The sequence below is a fragment of the Anthonomus grandis genome, chromosome 17 (genome assembly GCF_022605725.1).
Source record: "Anthonomus grandis grandis chromosome 17, icAntGran1.3, whole genome shotgun sequence".
Taxonomy (NCBI): Eukaryota; Metazoa; Arthropoda; class Insecta; order Coleoptera; family Curculionidae; genus Anthonomus; species Anthonomus grandis.
In genome coordinates, this window is record NC_065562.1 from 13,520,920 (window position 1) to 13,540,375 (window position 19,456).

The 19,456-nt window shown below is 31.1% G+C and overlaps 1 protein-coding gene across 1 annotated transcript; it reads right to left on the reverse strand.

Moving 5' to 3' along the window:
• Window positions 1–5,627: 5,627 nt before the first annotated feature.
• LOC126746316 (uncharacterized) lies at window positions 5,628–8,535 on the reverse strand. Its single transcript, XM_050454495.1, has 2 exons — window positions 8,080–8,535; window positions 5,628–7,135 (listed from the first exon to the last, which is right to left on the reverse strand). The coding sequence occupies exons 1-2, from the start codon at window positions 8,437–8,439 to the stop codon at window positions 7,097–7,099; spliced, it is 399 nt and encodes a 132-aa protein (XP_050310452.1). The 5' UTR covers window positions 8,440–8,535; the 3' UTR covers window positions 5,628–7,096.
• Window positions 8,536–19,456: the final 10,921 nt, after the last annotated feature.

Genomic DNA, 19,456 nt, shown 5'->3' on the forward strand with positions numbered 1-19,456 from the left:
TTTTATTTGTTCGTCTGGAATTCGTAAGTCCATTGTACCGTATTTAGGAATCATTTTTCGACCATCTATCCACTGGATTCAAGTAAATCAATTATACTTCTCAAAGCAACTTTTAATAGGTCAATAAAATTCCGTTAGACAAAGTTAGCTTAAAGTTCATTGTTCGACTTTGAATCAATTAAATTTGGATCAATATTGACCATCCATTGGAGGATGTGTGCTGTCTAGGATGATATGCGTATAGAAAGAAAACTTAGACGAATATAATAAACATACGATTCTCTTTTTGATGATAAACAATAATTCAAAAGATGTTTTTAGTAAGGTATGACGTCCTTACAGTGAAATGACTTATAAATCATCCACAAACATTTATTTTATACATAAGAAAACACATGTTATTATAATTGTTAAAAAATTGATTTAAATCACCATCATCAATTGAAAAAAACGAAAAATAAAAACAAATAAATATAACCCGATAAACATAAAGCAGTTTTACGAGCGTAAACGGGCAATCGTATCCGCACCGACTTCATATATTTTTCACGCGAAATTAACCAGAAATTCGCAGCGGCGGCAATCGAAACTGTAGTTACCACGATCTCTATTCGGGATAATACGGCAAATGCCAGATGTTACCGTCGACTAACTGCCGCAATAAATTCCCCAAAACGCCCGATAAAATGATAAAATCTCATATTTATAAGGTCATTTAAATTCGACGAAACAATACCCGGCAATCGCTATCCCGGCTCCGTTATACGGCGAATTATTTATTTTAGGGGATGAAATGATCGCTGAAAGTGGAACATTCTCCACTAGGGTTCAATTGCTTTACGAATTTAATATTTATTTTTATCTAAATTATCTATTGGTTAGTGCCATCGGGATGAATGTCGCAAAGAGCAAATCGTGATTTGCAAGATTCTTGTGACGCATTCCAGTGGTGGTTTTTAAACACCTCTTCACTAGCTTTTTTTAGCATTATAGCTGCTACTGCACAGGATATCTTTATAGACGTATAATTCAATTTAATTAAATTAATAAACTCCACTCACCAGATCTGTAGGTGCCCAGTAAAATCAATGTAATTAGTCCAAATGGAGCACCTATTTAAATCTGTTAATTAATTAAATAAGCCAATATCGATTAGCGTAATAATTAAATGGCACATGCCGATAATAATGCTCATGCAGTGTTAAGCATTAGGGGGTTCGGCAGGGAGGGTGCGCGCGGGGCGAAAATCATTCACTAAACGCGCTGATTAATTTTCGCATTAAATTTACAAACCGCGCCAATTAATCGATTTGTTTCCCCGTTAGCGGGACCGTTTGTCTCCTAATTGGATCGGCTTAATTAATTATATTTTATACTATGGATGGCGGTAAGTGTTCCAGGTGAAGCTTGGATTTTGTCGGTTTGGATGTGGCATCAGTTCTGTTGAGTAAAGCAAATGAAGATTCAACTTTTTCGAGATTCATAAGGTAGTTGAGCTTTTCTGATTGTAAGTAGAAAAAATTATTTAACTAGAAAGCAACCGGAGTCGAGGTCATAACGAATTTTTGACTAAACAACTTAACATCATACACAAAACCTTGATATTCGCATACAATGAAATTGATAACCAGAAAGCAAAACATTCCGAAAACCAAATAGGTAACAAAGCGAAGAACTGTTCTACTACGCAAACACAAGGGAACAGAGCCAACCAAAATACTTTACAAGGGCTGTAAAGAAATCAAGAAGAGAATGTCTATCTCCTGATTTGATTACCAGAAAGCTTTTGACTAGCTTTCCCAGCTGTTAACAGAAAAACTGAACATCTACAAAACATTGTACTCCTTAACTACATTAACAAAACTATAGCCTCTTGGAACATCTTAAACCAACAACTGAATTATCATCAAAACTTACAAATCAATAACACGATAGTGATAGAAGATATAAAGATTAAGAACAACATCTAGCAAGGGGCCTTTCTATTACTCTTACTATTCTGCATCGCGCTCGTCCCCCTTATTTCTATAGAACCAATAACACTAAAAACAGACACAAATGAGTAGAATGAATTAATGAATCATCTACTTTACATTGAAAACTTTAAGATCATAGTGAAAGAACAATTTTTAAAAATTTGTTCTTTGTCATGACAAAGAATTAGAGAAAAAAAGATCATAAAAGAGAAAATAAGGATAAAACTCAAAATTGAATAGAACGCAAAAAAATAAGATTACAGCCATTAATTCCCTCACAACATCGCCATGATAAAATGGATCTAGACAGAGATCAAAGAACTAAACACTCAAATAAGAAACCTGCTTGGTAGAACCCCCACGATTAGACAATGACAGGGTCTATGGACCAAGACAAGAAGAAAGCAGAGGTATGATAAATTTCGAAACTACTTATAAAATTGCCAAAGTGCGACTCTTGAACTACCTAAAACTGAAAGAGAAAGACAAATACTTGCGTGATGCGTGGTGTATTGAGAGAGCCAACAACAGGCAGCCTTAAGGATGACTCAAATATGAATGAATCTGAAATAAAGAGAGTTCAAAGAATAGAAAATAGATAATGAAGAAGTGGATACCAAAAAAGCTAATAAGAAAGTAAAAATCAAACCTTTAAATGGCCAAATGGAAAAGGAAGCACACCAAGAAAACGTCAGTCAGAGTAACTATATAAACAAAATACTAAGAATCATTAAACTATGATTATAAAAAAAAGTAAAAAACTTATTGCTTGAGTGATAAATTAAGGAGGCTTGCTGGTAATTTGTTAAATAGCTTCGCTGCATTATAAAGGAAAGATCTTTGAACACGGCACTCTGATGACATCTTAGATCCAAATTATAAACATTTGCTAGGAATTTTTTTTTCTTAAATGAACTTGGAGTTAATGTACCGTAAATTATTTTTATTTAATTATTTTTACTGTAAATTATTATTATTAGACTCTTTATATTTTACAAAATGTAAAGAGTCTATACATATCCATTTTGAGCCGAGTAATATTAGAATACAAGTGAAATTTTCTAATTCTACATATAAATCTAAGACATTCATCTAAACTCCAAATAAGAAATGGGACAAAATAAGAGAATCGCATAATTCAAGAGTGTTCAATGTTTGAAAAATTACGGTTTCAGGTGCTCTTTGGTCCTCAAACACTATACCCAAATTTTTAGATCTAAGGATAGTTCCGCTCAAAAAACATGAATTGAGACTTGGCAGAATTTAAATTTAAATTATGCATTTTTAGGTTCAAGTTTATTACTCTGAAAACTTTATTCAGTCTCATTATAATTATTATGACTTTTTTACTTTCGAGCGAAATTTAATTTTTAACAATTTAATTTAGCTTAGTATTTTTCATTATATTCCTATCACTATATATAGTCGGAATCTTCACCTTACGATAATTATTGATAACATTTAATATTAGGTCTAGATAGTCAATAAGCTTTACCATACTTCGAACCTCGTGATACCAGGTTCGATACTGGTTTTGGAGTAGATGCACATTCTGTAATAATTCATTGCAATCAAGGAAATTGGGTTGTGTTTTAAATAGAACAGTTTTCGAGTGACTCCAGAGAAAAAGTCGAGGGGTGTTCGATCTGGTGATTCTGGAGGACATTCTATTAGGACCTCCTCTCTCAATTCACTACTCTAGAAATGTTTTTAAAGATTGTCTCACAGGAAGAACATAATGATGTCGAGCTCCATCTTAATGAAAATATATTTTAGGTTCCTATTTCCATTAGTATCTAATTGATTTTCTATATGTTAAATTATAAAAGGATGAATAACGTCCAAATTATATTTCGCCATTAAGGTTCCCGCCCATACATTTATTTTTTGGGTACCATATGTGTCCTTCCCTGAAAACATGCTGGTTTTCATCATCTCAGTACTTAGACTTATGTTTATTAATAGAAACCTTAAAAAAATAGATTCGTCGAAATAACAATTATCGCAACATTGAATTCTTGGACACTTGGGTCACCTTCGCACAATGCCTAAGTATTTTTGAAAAAAGTACTTATGCAAAATATAAATTCCTTTGTCAAAGTATTTATATTTTGTATAAATATATATTATTTAATTTATGTACCTTACGAAAGGATTTATGAGAAACTCCTGTTAACACTAGGACTTGGCGTAAGTAAAGACCCTTAAATAAAAAATAAGTAATTTCTTTTAGCTGAACTGTACGCCATGTCTCATATCGGATTAAGAAGAAAAAGTATAACGATAAATTTCGTTTGAAACTTATTTTAAGTTAATCATTTATAATATTTTTGAAATACAATTCAACAAACTAAAATTGGTAGCTAATATTTAGTTTAAGACAACTAAAGCCTGACCTGTACTTAAAATAGTTATATATTAAAAAATATCCGTTGTACCTAAGAAGGAACGTAATTTGAGCATCAAATAATCTTAGAATAGCATAAACCAAATAAAAATGTTTCGGTTTTTTTATTTTGAGTTGTACTTTCTTTCGACCCACATAATTTTAATTATAAAATCGCCCACTGGTTTGGGTGCTCGGTTATTAAAAATCCCTAATCCGTTAACGTAACGCATTGATCCTTCGTCGAAATTAATTAGCGTGGTTGATTAACCGTTTAGGTAGATTCGTTACGAGCCGATCACGCCAATTAGACGCGCATTTGCGCGCACATATTCCTGTCCGACGCTCGCCATTATATCGACCCGTGCATATTAAACCTAAGCCGATTAAATTCGTTTCAATTTGTTGCTAAAATGCGATTTTTTTTCCTCTCTAGAAAAGCTGTATCATTCGGATTTTGACGTACGGGAAGTTAGCAATGGAGTCAGGCATGAGTTAAATATTATCACAAGGAAGCAAAACTATACTTACACTTAATTCTTTTGTCAACGTAAATTTTAATGTAATTTTAATTACGGAAAGATGTAGACAAAAATGATTAGGAACTCGTATATGAAATGAATACTAAAGTCATCAATTTAGATGATTGAATTTATTTAATATAAAACCTTCATACAAATTTTACGTAATTTTTATTACTTTACTTCCTACCTACCAATACCTACTAATGTCTATTTAAGTTACATAAGGTTGTAAATATAAATATTTTGAAAAGGCTTTCATGTTTCCAGTATTTTACGAAAATACAGTTATTAATTTATGTAAAATTTATTTTAAAAGAAATTGTAAAACAAATATTTTATATGGAATTAAATTTAAAAAATGATATACATAAACATGCTTCAGAATCGCTTTAAATTTCCACGTTTCTTATTAACAGTACAGGTGATTAATGTAAAAACTATATAACAAATTGTACTTATATATTAAATAAAATTATACAGGGTATTGTATAAGTATAATTAGTGGGACAAACTTGATAGGGTTGTAGAGGTCCTCAAAATTACCAATTTTTTTAATACATAATTTAATTTTTTATATAGTTAATTCTTTAAAAGAAATAGTACGCCACTGTTTTTCTCAAATAAAAAATATTTTTCAAATCCTCATTTAATTTAGAGCAAATTTTGTCTCTTGGCTTTTTTTTTGACGTACCGTTTTTGAATAAAAAAATAAAATTCACTGTTCGAAATTAATTTCTCGCTAAAATTTAAATTTTTAGTTTCATCCGTTTGATAATATTTACGGTAGGTATTAATTTTATTATTAGAAAAAAAATTAAAATTCTTTCATTTTTAGGTTTTATAAATATCTACTGATATTAAATTCTTTAAAAAAATACATAATTTTTTTCATAGCTTTTCCTCAGAAATCGTCTTAACTTTGAGTGAAAAACTCATTGAAGTACCTGGAATAGATTTTGAGCTACCAAAGATAGAAGTTTGATTTTTTTGGAAATAAGTGCTGTCAAATATGGCTCAACTAAAATCGCGGTACTTCAGTTAATTTTTTACCTAAAAAGATGTTTTACACTATTTATTGAAGATGTTTAGGCCAAAAATATTATTCAAATGTTCTATTCCCATAATACCATTGTCTTTTCATGTAATACATTCACGTTAAGCTCTTTTCATATACCGATTACAATTTTTTGTCGATATTAATTGAATTATCTAATATTACTCACTGGAAATTAGGTTTCAAATATCTAAAAAAGTCCAATAAAAAAGAGGAAGAACAACAAAACACAATCTACCATCTTATTTTGAAAGATAAAAATGATTGCAATGCCAACAAAACTTCTCTGGGTGGCTATAAAATGTTGACTTTTTTTTCTGATCTCTTCTCTTCTACATACACCAATATCTTAATTTACAGCGATAATTGGCGGACATTTTTGTGCTTACTAGGAATTAGCTTCTAAATATCAGTTTAAGTATGTATAATAAATATATAAAAATAAAAAGAAAAAAGGGCAAAACACAATCTACCATCTCATTTTAAAGATAAAAATAATTGTAATGCCAACAGAACTTCTTTGGACGACTAAAAAATGTTGACTTTCCCTTTTGATCCCTTTTCTTTTACAGCGATATCTTAATTTAAAGCGATAATTGGCGGAATTTTTTCAAGACGGGCCGAAACTATAAACTTAGCTAATCTTTAAGGACCCTTGGATAAACACCAAGCACCGTGTAAAATTAGCTGCTCATCCAGAAAATTGAAGTTACGCCGAGATTTATATAATACGCCGTTCGCCCGGGGAGGGAGGCAGGGAGGCATTACCATAATTGCTTAATATTTTGACTGCGACCCGGCGATTTACATTTAAATGAAAACCAATTTAAAGTTGTCAAATGTCTGAGCGACTCTTTTGTCGCTTAATTCGGGATCGGTTAATCGGCAGCGCGGCTTAAGGGCTCGAAGCGACCAACCGGAAATCGGGAGGGTGTGTCTGTGATATATGTGAATTTCGTCCGGAATGGACGTGTGTACCGGTTATTGTTTTCTCTTAGTTGATTTATTTTTAATAACATACGGCTAACTTGTTTAATGGTCCAGTTTAAGATGCACTTATGTCACTTATTCATACTTTATACCATGTCGCAGCGAAATGACGTTGTCAATTTCTTCTTCTCCTTTTTTCTCTCCTTCATCTATAATTCTTTTAAGTTCAATTTGATACTGAGTTAAATCCTTCAAGATAACTTAACTGAAAATATACAAAAATATCAATTAAAAATCTGGGATGTTAAAAGCACTTGATAAGAATATATTAAAGGAACATATACATAGACATGAAACAACTATTTCAAACACATTACTACAATCTCTATTTCTAAAATAGTTGGGTAAAGTGCAATGTTTTATAGTGGATTTATTCGCCTAAATTCACACTTAAAAGGAATTGAAAGTTTTGATAATTTTTGAAAATTTAAATATTACTTTAAAGGGATAAAGAGATATAAGCTTATACCAAAATTTCCAGAAAATTTATTCGCTAAATTCACATTGAATTAAAGAAAACCAATAGCCAATCTTTTGTGGCTTAACATCCAATTGTTTACCATATGATGCATGAATTTGTTTACCATATGATATCTGAACTAACGGCCGAGTTTCTGAAGGAGGAGTAATCGATAATACTATATTTATGAAAAAATTACTAGAAAATAAATTAAATTTACCGGGAGCAGAACCATTAGGTGAGGGTAAAACACCATTGAATTACGTATTTATCGGAGATGAGGCATTTCCTTTAATGCCAGATTTTTTAATGTCATACAGTCAAAAGGAACTTGATTATGACAAAGAATTTTTAATTATCGTTTATCCAGGGTGAGAAGAATCATAGAGAATACATTTGGAATACTGGCTAACCGTTTTAGAATTTTTCATACCACAATCAACTTGCAAGTACATAATATTGACAAAGTTGTTTTAGTTTGTTGTGCACATTACAATTTTCTGCAAAGAAATTGTTCCCACACATATACATCCAGTGATGTGTTTGATACTGAAGATGCTACAAATGGTACAATTATTCCTGGTTTACGAACAGACTCAAATAACTTGTCAGGCCTATTTACTACAAATTTTATTAAAAGTTTCTAAATATTTAGTTAATACTGCTAAACATTTTTTCAATGTACTTACCTGCATATCTTCAATATTCGATTTTGTATTTCTGGGAGTTTCCTGATCCCTTATAAAATTCATCATATCATAGTACCATAAGTGGGGTACGTAAATGTCCTCTTCTCCTGCACCTGATCGCTCGGAGTCCAGCACTTTTTTTAGTTCCTTCTTGTATGTGGTACGTAGCGAATTAATTTTTTTCCCAACATTCTCTCTGTTAGCCTCTGGGTTAAATGTCTGCAGTTTTTCTATTAAAATTTCGTAGGGTTGATTTTTTGCATTTCGATCACTGTATTCCTTACTCTTTACTTTCCATAGACACGGAAACGATTTATATAGCTCGATAAACTCACGGAGACACTCCTTTTCTTTCGACATTTCTGGTGTCAACAATCGAGACAAGCCCGCAACAATTAACAATAAAAACAAAAATACCACATAAAAACACCTAAACCTTCGTACTTTTTTATTGCAAGCACACAAAACGTACCAAGTTGCAAATAAACAAACAGAAACACGTGTTTACAAGTGTCACGATACTACTCCGCATGCGCCAAATTGAACCGTAGGCGCGATTATCATTCACGCTCATGCAAATCCACCAACTTAAATTAAAAAATCAAGTTTTAAAAGAGCAAATATAGAAATTTAATAAACAAATTTAGTATAGTATAAGTGTGTAATTGAGTTGATTTACTGTATACAGTTTATTCTTATTCTTATTAATTTAAAATGAGGAAATGTGCATTTTTTATTAGCATAAGATAAGTAGGACTAGCTTATATTAATCCTTGAAGAAGTTTTATTCAACATTATATGACGTTATTATCTTCAACTGTATTTTTTGTATGAACAATTTTTCATAAATAGAGATTGATTTGATTAGACTTCTATTATTAAGAATTTGTAGTTTTTCTCTATTGACTCATATTCTATCCCTTACTGATATTGTAAATTTGACAGTTAAATTCATGACAAGAGAGATCTCAGGAATTTGACTTAACATGTCAAATTCCTCCAAATCAATGGGCTTTATACCCCTGAAATATTGACAAAGCATGTAACAAGTGCACCCTTCTTTTAAAAATTGGACTAAGCATTTGCCTAAACCCCTTAAAATATTGACTAAGCATGTAACCAGTGTGCTTTAACCCTGATTTTTTGAACAAAATTTGCAGGGAAACTTCAGAAACTTGAGAACTTCTCAAAACTTAGAATGAAATTATTTTAATAAATATTAGTAGGCGTAAGGGCGGCTACCATTTGCAAAATATTTTACAATTTTATGTCAGACCGTTTTTGAGAAATTTTAATAAAACCGATTTTCCGATTTTCTTTAAAATTATGTGGAAAATTGGTGTGTTTATTTTTGCATTAAGTTCTATGTAAAAGTTCCCAAAAAAGCCAAAATAACTTTTGCCCTTAATAGCATGTTAAAGGAACTATGGAGGATTTTTGAAAAACCGCGCAATTTTTGATCAAAGCACCAAAAATGTCTAAAAATTTAAATTTTCAGAAAATCAAAAAAAAAACTTACCACATGACAAAGCGTTAAATAGGCATTAAACAATTCTTATAATACTTTTTTCTAAGTTTCATATTAATGAAACAAAAAATTTTTGAAAATTTTAATACCTCAAAAAAGACTCAAAAATTAACCCTAACTCAAAAAATTATTAATTAGAAAATGCTATAGGAAAAAAAATTGTTAAAATTGTTGTAAAATGGTTCCCAGAACTAAAAATGCAAAACTAAATAATCAATTTAATTCGACTTCGAAGAATATTTTTACTCGAATCCCGTGTGTTTTCATGATACAGGTGATGAGAATAATTTGCTGGTATAGTTAGTTAGAATACGGAAAAAATTCAATACACCCCCCGAATTACCGAATACTTGAAAAATGAAAAATCCCAAACTTTGGAGGTCGATATCTTGGCCTCTATGGACACTATCGGGAAAGTTCCAACAGTTCTGACTTAATTTCGTTATTTCTAATTCGACGAGACTATCCATAAGGTCGTAGCTTTCATATTAGCCGAGATATCGCATTTTGTGCGAGTGCCCATTTTTAGGCTCAAAAACTAGTTCAAAAATTGACTTTTTCCAAATTTTCAAAGTGCTGTCATTCCCTTAGTTCTGCTCGAATCCCTTTATAATCCGGTATTTTAGTGATGTAGGTGATGGGTGGAAGCCGCTAGTATAGTTTTGACATGTTGTTTTTTCTCGTTCTTCTTTCAAGTAACTCCACTACTCTCAAGAAAAAGACAAAGTTTGTTTAAGTCATTTAGTATATAGTATTAGTATATAGTATCAGTTATTGTTTCTTCAATATCTCCCTATTCCAAAACTCCGAGTACTCCGTTTTTACTGTTTCTTATCTTTATCACCTATAGAGTATACAGTCTTTCTCTTGTTTCCCTGTCTTATAATATGACATTCTATCCTCTGTTTCTTCCGCTTCAGACAATGGGGAGAGAATTCAGAACTTCCACAAGAAAAAAATCGCCAATCTTCTCAGGTAAATAGTAAGTCTTCGACTGAAGTGGCTCATGGTCATGATGATCTGCATTTAAGTAAACTGGACTGTAGTTCATATAAGAATATTTCCTTAAAAAAACTTTTAAAACATTTGGTATGTTTATTTTTGTATTTTTATTTTATGTACGTTATTTTTGTAATCTTTTCACGTAAGTAGTAAGTCTTTGACTGAAGTGGCTCATGGTCATGATAAACTGTATTTAAGTAAACTGAACTGTAGTTTATACAAGAATATTTCCTTAAAAAAACTAATAAAATAATTAGTACGTTTATTTTTCTAAATCTTGCTTTGGCAGTAATTCTCCATCAATTTTCCCCATTGACAAGCCAAGTTTATTCTCACATTACAACTGATAAACCGTATCGGATACAAAAGCGTGAGTGCTCCCTTGGTTTACCGATAAATCGGTATAACAAACTGCCGCTTTTGTTGACGGATGATTGATCACGTAATTAGGTGTTTTTTAATATATAGTAAAAATTATTATTGTATAATATAAAATCTAATACAGAGCAGGTCGTTTATTTTGATTGCCTTTTACCAAGGGCAGTTTTCGCCCTTTTTCTTTTAATTGGCCTCAGTTACGTTCCTGTTTGTGGTCAGAATTTTAATTAGTTTGCGAAAGGTATAATGTGTAAGGCAAACCCTTTTAGAATAATTTATTAAATCGCTTACAAATTAATTTCTACCATTATATACAATTTAATTAGTTACTTAATAATAAATATAATATTTATTCACGTGCAGGTTGTTTTACAAATATTTTAAATGTTTTTACAAAATTAATATTAGGACTAGTATTAATAAGCTAAAATACATAATATCAGTTATAAGTAAATAAGATGTTTGTATTTTTTTTCTTTGAATTTTAACTTATTATAGTGCTTGTTATAGTTAAGTGACAATATCAGAAATAATCTATTGTTATAACAATAATAAAAAGAAAACTAGTTGTCCTAATTTTAGATCAAAAATTATTATAAGAAAAGAACTTCATAAAATAATTAAAAAAAAATTAAAATCATTTTTACTAATAATGCCATAACTTATTTTTAAGAATAAATACAGAAACAAGCTGAAGACCTTAAATTAGTTTTTATTTAAATTACATTTTAAATTGGTTATTTTTTTAAAATAAGTTATTAATATAAATCAGTCTTCAATAATAAATATTTAATCACATCCAGAATATTCTGGAAAAATATGGTATAACATTTTTATTTGGAAATAAAAATAATTATAAACCCTTAAAAAACTGGAAGTTTGTGGTTAACAATTAAACAAAAATATATAATTAGTGAATATAAAAAAACCAATAATATACCAGGGATATCCCATACAAAAATCTATATATTATCCTCAAGTCTCATTACAATAACATTCCTAGAATATCTAAACCCTTGGTTTGTTCTTCAATCTTAGCTTTTGATCGGGATGCCAATTTTGTTTTTTAGACATAATGTGACAAAAAAAACATTATTCTATTACCCTCTTTTATAATAAATCAGAGAGAGAGGTAATTAATGATCAAAAATCTAATTTTTCACTCGTCTGTGATACCTCACAGACTGAGGCGAAAATATTTAAATATTCAAATTAATTTTTTTTCATTACTTTTCTATATCATCATTTTATTTCTAAATTACTGTCTAGATTTTCTAGAAATTGCATTTTCTGACATAGTTTTCGTCATACAATAGAAAAATCAATGTTATTAAAAATAATATCATCTAGATGCATGGGGATATAAGAATAAAAATTGAATGTTTCCACTTTCAAAGACAAGCGCCCACATTTAAATTTTCCACACTTAATTCCAACAAGGAAATCCCTATTTTCCGCTACTTTACATAGGTGCCGCATCTCCGGCAGGAATCCAGGAGGCATTTCTCCCAGTTTAAAACCGCAAGCAGATCCTCGCTTCCTCTCTCCAGTTGACCGCATCCTAATTCACGCTCTTAGTGCCATTAAACATTCACGCCCTCTCTCCCCCCCCACACTTCGGGATAGAAAACAGGATTCGGGATTTTCCTCCGAGTAGTTACAGGCAGTTAGAATAGACTATTAAATTGATTGTTCTCGGCTTTTGCCAAATTGAACCCTCGTGTACTAAGAACTAATTATTAGCTGCGAAGGATTAAGATTTATTAAGGGATATACAATAAGTTGATTTGAATAAATTTTGTGTAGTCAAAATGGGCAATTAAATTGATTTTTTGGAGTACAATAAACCTTATGAACAAATAGAACTCTGTATTATATGGTTATTGTTGATTGCTTCTCACACCATCTTTAATTTTTGTTATAAAATAATTAACGCGAATAATGGTCGTCACCTACAATTTTGAGTTGTTAAATTTTATTAGTCAGTTTAGTTTGGTTTAAGATTGTTTTGGACTTTTGTATGTAAGATCTGAAAATTTTAGAAGTTTTACGCAAGAAGCACGACTTTAGAATTTTTAGTAACTAATATTTGAATAAAATCCTTTTTATTTTATTTATTCAATTAAAAACTTAGAATATCAATACAAGAGTAATTACTTAAAAAGTCAAAAGCATACAACAAAAAAAACAAAAAGAAAATGTTTATATAATATATTTCAATCACACGATAGAACTTCAACTATAAATATAGGATAAAATGTCCGCATGATATACGTTGAGGAATTTAATATTAATTAGATTTTAATATTAATAGGAATTTAATATTATGTTTATGCTATTTACGTTTAACAAGGAGCATCTTAATAATATACATTTTTCTTTCAAGAAAATATTTTCTGCAAAAAAATACCGTTTTTCGGTAATCCTACCCTTAGCCCCCCACCCACCCCACATAACTTATCAGTAAGATATTCTATTAAAAAATAATTGGTTGTCGAATAAAATGCATGAATAACAGCTGGTTTTGTTGTTAATATCCAATCTAATAACGCAGTTTGTCTATTTAAATTTGATATAATTATATATATGTATATTAATAAATATTTAATACAAAAACAGTGCTATTAGATTGGATATTATGGACGAAAAGCAGGGATTTTTCAAAAGAATTTCTTATTGGAAAAATGTTTGAGGTGGGTGGGGGGGTAAGGGTTTTGTTGATGAAAAACAATATTTGTGCAGAAAATATATATGCAATATTGATTTTCATAACACTGTTTATTTAAATTTGATATAATTTTATATATAAATATTTAGTAAAAAAACAGCGTCATTCGATTGGATAATATAAACAAGAAACAGTGATTTTTCAGAAGAATTACATGAAATATTTGAATCAAGTTTAAAGACTAGATATGTAAATCCTGTGTCAATTTTTTTAAATGCCGAAATTTTCTTTGATAAATAGATCAAAACCAAAAATTTACTAAAAAAATCCTTGAATAAATATAATTTTAACAATAATAATATATGACCTGTTGCTTGGGCAATTTACCGATCAAAAAGGTAATATGTGGCCAATTAAAAAGTTACATTAAGATTTTAAATTTCTAAGTTCACTTACAGATGTGTTTAGGAAGTTAATATTATTATATTTACATAGATCATTATTGATTGATTTAAAGGACTGTCAAATGAGGATCTAATACTAGATAGCTCGTCATGCCTACATTTAAGACTGACTTTGGGAACACAAAAATTTATTGTTTTAATAAGAATAAATCTTTGGTATTTTATGTTGCTTAATATACATAGTGCCTACCAGAAAAACCGCTAAACTTTAAGAGGTGATTAAAAAAGTCATTTGCAATAAAAAAGTCCTATAACATTTTTTCGAAAAATTATTAGTTCGTCTGGTATTTACAATTTTTTGATTTTATTAAATTTCTTTGCTTTTTTCATATAAACAAGAATATCTCCGTTATTCTTACCACCACATAAAATTTAGATATGAAAGAGAATTAAATTTGCTATCAGATGGGTATATTCAAGCTTTTGAGTAATTTTTTATACCGGGTGTTATCAGAAGTTAAATGTAACATTTGGGAGATGTGCAAAATTAGTGGTATCTTCTTCGTTGTTGTTTTTCTAAAATTTGGTAAATAGGGACTTGTTTTTTTTTCCAGCAAAAACTACTGCATTTAATATGCTCCTTAATGATATACTTACTTTTGTGATAGCTATTTGTTTTCACAGCAATATCATGGGCAAAAGAAAGAAAACCACAAAAATATACAGTAAGTTGGGGTATGATCGGACAAGGGACAAACAGTTTTGTGTTTTTTTGGTTTATTTTGTGTATTCGAACTTACCCCCTTCGCCAAACTTTGCTTCAAAAGGTAAGTTATTAACATTATATAGGTAATCTCTGTTGTAAATGGTCTATCTTTATAAACTATTTGGATTAGTAAATCATAACCTCAATTAAGAGTGTTATTATGAGTTGGTTCGATCTTTCCCCGTATGTAGAAGTAAGGGGCAAGTTCGAATAAATTTTTTCCGATCTTACCCCAATACATTTACAGCATTGATTTTTTGTTACAGGTCTGACGATGGTTCGAAAATATGTAAGAAAATCCGACAGGGGGAAAAAGTACACTAAGGAGGACCTTGCGAAAGCCATTAATGAATTAGAAGGGGGATTAATAACCCTCCACGGTGCATCAAAAAAATATCACATTCCAAAATCAACACTGCATGATCATTCTAAAGGAACCCATGGGTTAAAAAGCCAAACGCTGGAAAGGAACTTGGCAATTTCCTTAGAACATGAAAGGATTTTGGCGAATGGTCTTAAAACACTTGAGAAATGGGGGTTTGGTCTCTCAAGAAAGGAAGTTTTGTTTATTGTAGCTGAGTACGTAACAAAAAATAACATATATATAACAAATAATATGCCAGGTGCCGACTGGTTTATTAATTTTAAACAACGACATAAACTTTCGATTAAAGGCGGTGGAATATTCGGGAAAGAAAATGACCGATCCTTTTATAATCAACGAGTATTTTAGCCTATTAGAGACAGTTTCAAATGACTTAAAATTAAATGATCTTCCACAGCAAATTTGGAATTTAGATGAGACGAGCTTGTCTATAGATCCATCTAAAACAAAGGTAGTTGGTGCAAGAGGTGTAGCTTGTTCGCGTGTTACCAGTGGTCCCGGAAGAGAGAACGTTACAATCTTGTCTGCTGTGAATGCTGTTGGTGACAAAGCCCCTTTAATTATCTTTAAGAGCAAGAATGTATGGGACCAGTGGATGGCAGATCGAGACGGCGAAACAGATGTAGCATACGCTGCTAGCAGTAATGGTTAGATGGAGACTGACATTTTTATCAACTTTATTAAGAAAACGTTAATTCCTGCACTGGGTGGGCAACGACCGATTTTACTTATATATGATGGACACAGTACGCACGTAGACAATAGGGTAGTAACTCTTGCACAGGAAAATGGCATAACTATTTGAAAGCTTCCGCCGCATACCTCCCACCTTTTGCAGCCCCTTGACCTTGCTATATTTAGGTCATTTAAAACATCTTGGGACCAAGAATTAGTTACTTGGCAAAGACAGAATCAAGGCGTTAAATTGCCAAAGAAAATATTTTCCTAAAAAGTGCGGAAAATATGGAATTACATAAGCCCAATTGTTATTCAAAATGGATTTAAGAAAAGTGGAATATATCCTTTTAATCCGACAGTTATTCCAAGAGAAAAATACCATCCTGAAGCATTAAAAAAGTTTGAAAATATAAAGAATGCCGGTGTAGGCGTAACTGACAAAGCGAATGGTAATAATGACATTCTGGGCAGGGATATATTAGATGCAGGGCCAAGCAGTGCTTTACCTAAAATAACACGACTAACACGACTGACGGGGAAATATCTGAGGGACAGTCTGGACCAACAAATGTTTCTTTTGAAGACCTCCTACTTGCAACCGTGAAACAGAATTCCATAAATGCTAAAATCAGAAAAAAAGACGTGTTGCAACTGGTGCTGAAGTTATCACGCATAGAGATGTAGATCAGCTGTTAGAATGCAGCACGAAGTGCCCAACACAAAGAACTAAGAAGCCTAGAAACCAAAAGTGTGGAAGCTCAGAAAGCACTAACAGTGAAAGTAGTATAGAACCATTGTACGAAGAGTCTCATAACGATTTAGATTTCCTTGACGAAGAACAGAGAGATGAATTGGAAAACTTTAAATTAAATGCTTGGATATTAGTCAAATACTGTAGCAAGAAGACTGTAAAATATTATGCGGGAAAAATCGTAGAAATAAACAAAGTTCAGCGCGAATGTGTTGTAAAGTTTTTAAGATTTAAAGAACTCAAAAAATTTGTTTGGCCTAAAACTGACACTATAATCTATGAAAACATAGAAATGTTCTTACCGGACCCTCTACAGAATGAGGAAAATCATTTCGAATTTAATGTAGATTTTAGAGGATTAAATATTGCTTAACATTTTAACTTTGTATTTTTTCTAAAAATAAAGATTGCTACTGTATTCTAGTTTTATAGGGGTGTTTTTATTTAAATACGGAGTAAGATCGAAGATATTTCTTGATTGACCAAAATTAAAAAATCAATATTTCATTAAACAAACCTAAAATTATAACAATTGTTCAAAATGTATTCCCTCTTGTTCAATAGATTTGATGCATCTTCTTCTGACACTATCAACAACCTGTTCAAGTTCAACGCGTTTTTGTCGCATTTCATTGCAACACACACTAATTCGATCAATTAGTTCGTCTCGAGTATTAATGTTAATACTATAAACATTAGATTTTAATTTGCCCCAGACATAAAGTCAAGGGGCGTAAGGTCAGGGCTTCTGGGCGGCCATCTAACCGTACCGCTCCATTTCTCCCCAAGGAATTTTGCACAATTCTACCATTATGGGCTGGGCATCCGTTCATTTGAAACCAAAGTTTCTGTCTAGCGGCTAAGGGGATTTCTTCCAGAAAGTCAACAAGGTCATTATTTAATAAATTACTTATTATTTAAAATCTCATTGGAATTGAGCCAATCAGTAAGTATTACCGACTCGAAAAAGCGACCCCTTATTAAAATCCTATCCATACGTTAACCCTTATCTCATGCCGAAAATGTGAAACAGTCGCATGAGTTCATTATTGATGCGATTTCATAAGTTCATTATTCCGGCTCTTGAAAATGTTGCTTCATCTGTGCAAAATATTTGATCTGTTCCCCACTCTTGCAACTTATTCAAGTATCACCTACAGAATTGAAGCCTGCTCTCACCATCCACTGGCAATAAATCCTGAACTTTTTTCAAATGAAACGTATGCAAATTATTTTTTTTAAAAACCCTATGTACAGTGGAATGGTGAATCCCTAATGCAGCACCAATGCTATTAACTACTTTAAGTTGAAGTGAAAACTTAATGACAGTTCTTGTCAAATTGTAAATATCTATGCTTTTATTTCAAAATTAAGTAATAATACATGGTTTGTGAATTTCCTCCTTTTGCGGACTCATTGCCATTTACAAAAGAAAGAAAACCTGCTCTTTTTCTTAAAGAATGAATATCGCGATATGTTATTTGTTTATGGCTTCTCTAATGGAAATTTATGGAGTTGTTGTATTAGGAAAGATTGACCTATAAGTACTCATCGCATTGGTGTTCAAAAAATCAAGAAATATAAAATTTGAAAATTTTCAATTTTTGTGATTTTCTTTCTTTTGCCCGTGATATTGCTGTGAAAACAAATAGCTATCACAAAAGTAAGAATATCATTGAAAAGCATATTTAATGCAGTAGTTTTTGCTGAAAAAAAACATGTCCCTATTTACCAAATTTTAGAAAAACGACAACGAAGAAGATATCACTAATTCTGTACATTTCCCAAATGTTTCATTCAACTTCTGATAACACACGGTATAAAAAATTACTCAAAAACCTAAATATACCCATCTTATAGCAAATCTAATTCTCTTTCAGATGGTAGATCTAAACTATTCTTGGTGGTAAGAATAACAGAGAAATTCTTGTTTATATGAAAAAAAAGCAAAGAAATTTGATAAAATCAAAAAATGTTAAATACCAGAAGAACTAACAACTTTTCGAAAAAATGTTATACGACTTTTTTGTTGCAAATGACTTGTATAATCACCTCTTTAAGTTTGGCGGTTTTTATAGTAGACATCCTGTATAATAAATAAAAATCATAGAATGTTGCCTTCTATTACAGAGTTCTTAAAACCTTTAGGCTTCTAACATGTTTTGAAAATAAACAAGTTAAAGATATGCATTACAACCTTTTAGAATAACTGCCATTTTCAGTTTTTCTAAAAGTGGAATAATGGATAGTTAAATTAAAGATGTGTGCAATGGATTTTGTTAGAAAATCCGTTCACTCTTTATATACAGTGCTTTCATTTCAAAACGAACCACATTAAAAAAAATATTAAATAATATATTTTTAATGCTCTGTCACACGATGGAGGTTCATATTTGACATATCAAAGTGAGGTTAGCTGGAGGTGAGGAGGTGATTGACAGAACTATGTCAAATATAAAATTAAAGATCCCTCTGTATATCTAAATCTCTATCTTGACGTTTCTTTTTACGGAGAAGTTATGAAAGAAAAATAAAGGCACGGTACAGCATAAGTAAATGAGAGCACTGCATAAAAGAGAATGTTGTCGAACCCCGTAGATTTGTGATAAAAATAAATTGTTTCACACTAAGATCAAATTAAAGCATATACAAAAATATAGAAATGTCTTCAACAAATTGATTGGAATACATCTCAGATATCATCGTGTCATCATGAGCATCATCCGGGAACGCGTAAAGGGCAATTTATCCGGTTCCCTAAGGACCGGGCCTGAATTATGGGAATATCACACGGGGGACTTCATTAATGTCCCGCAA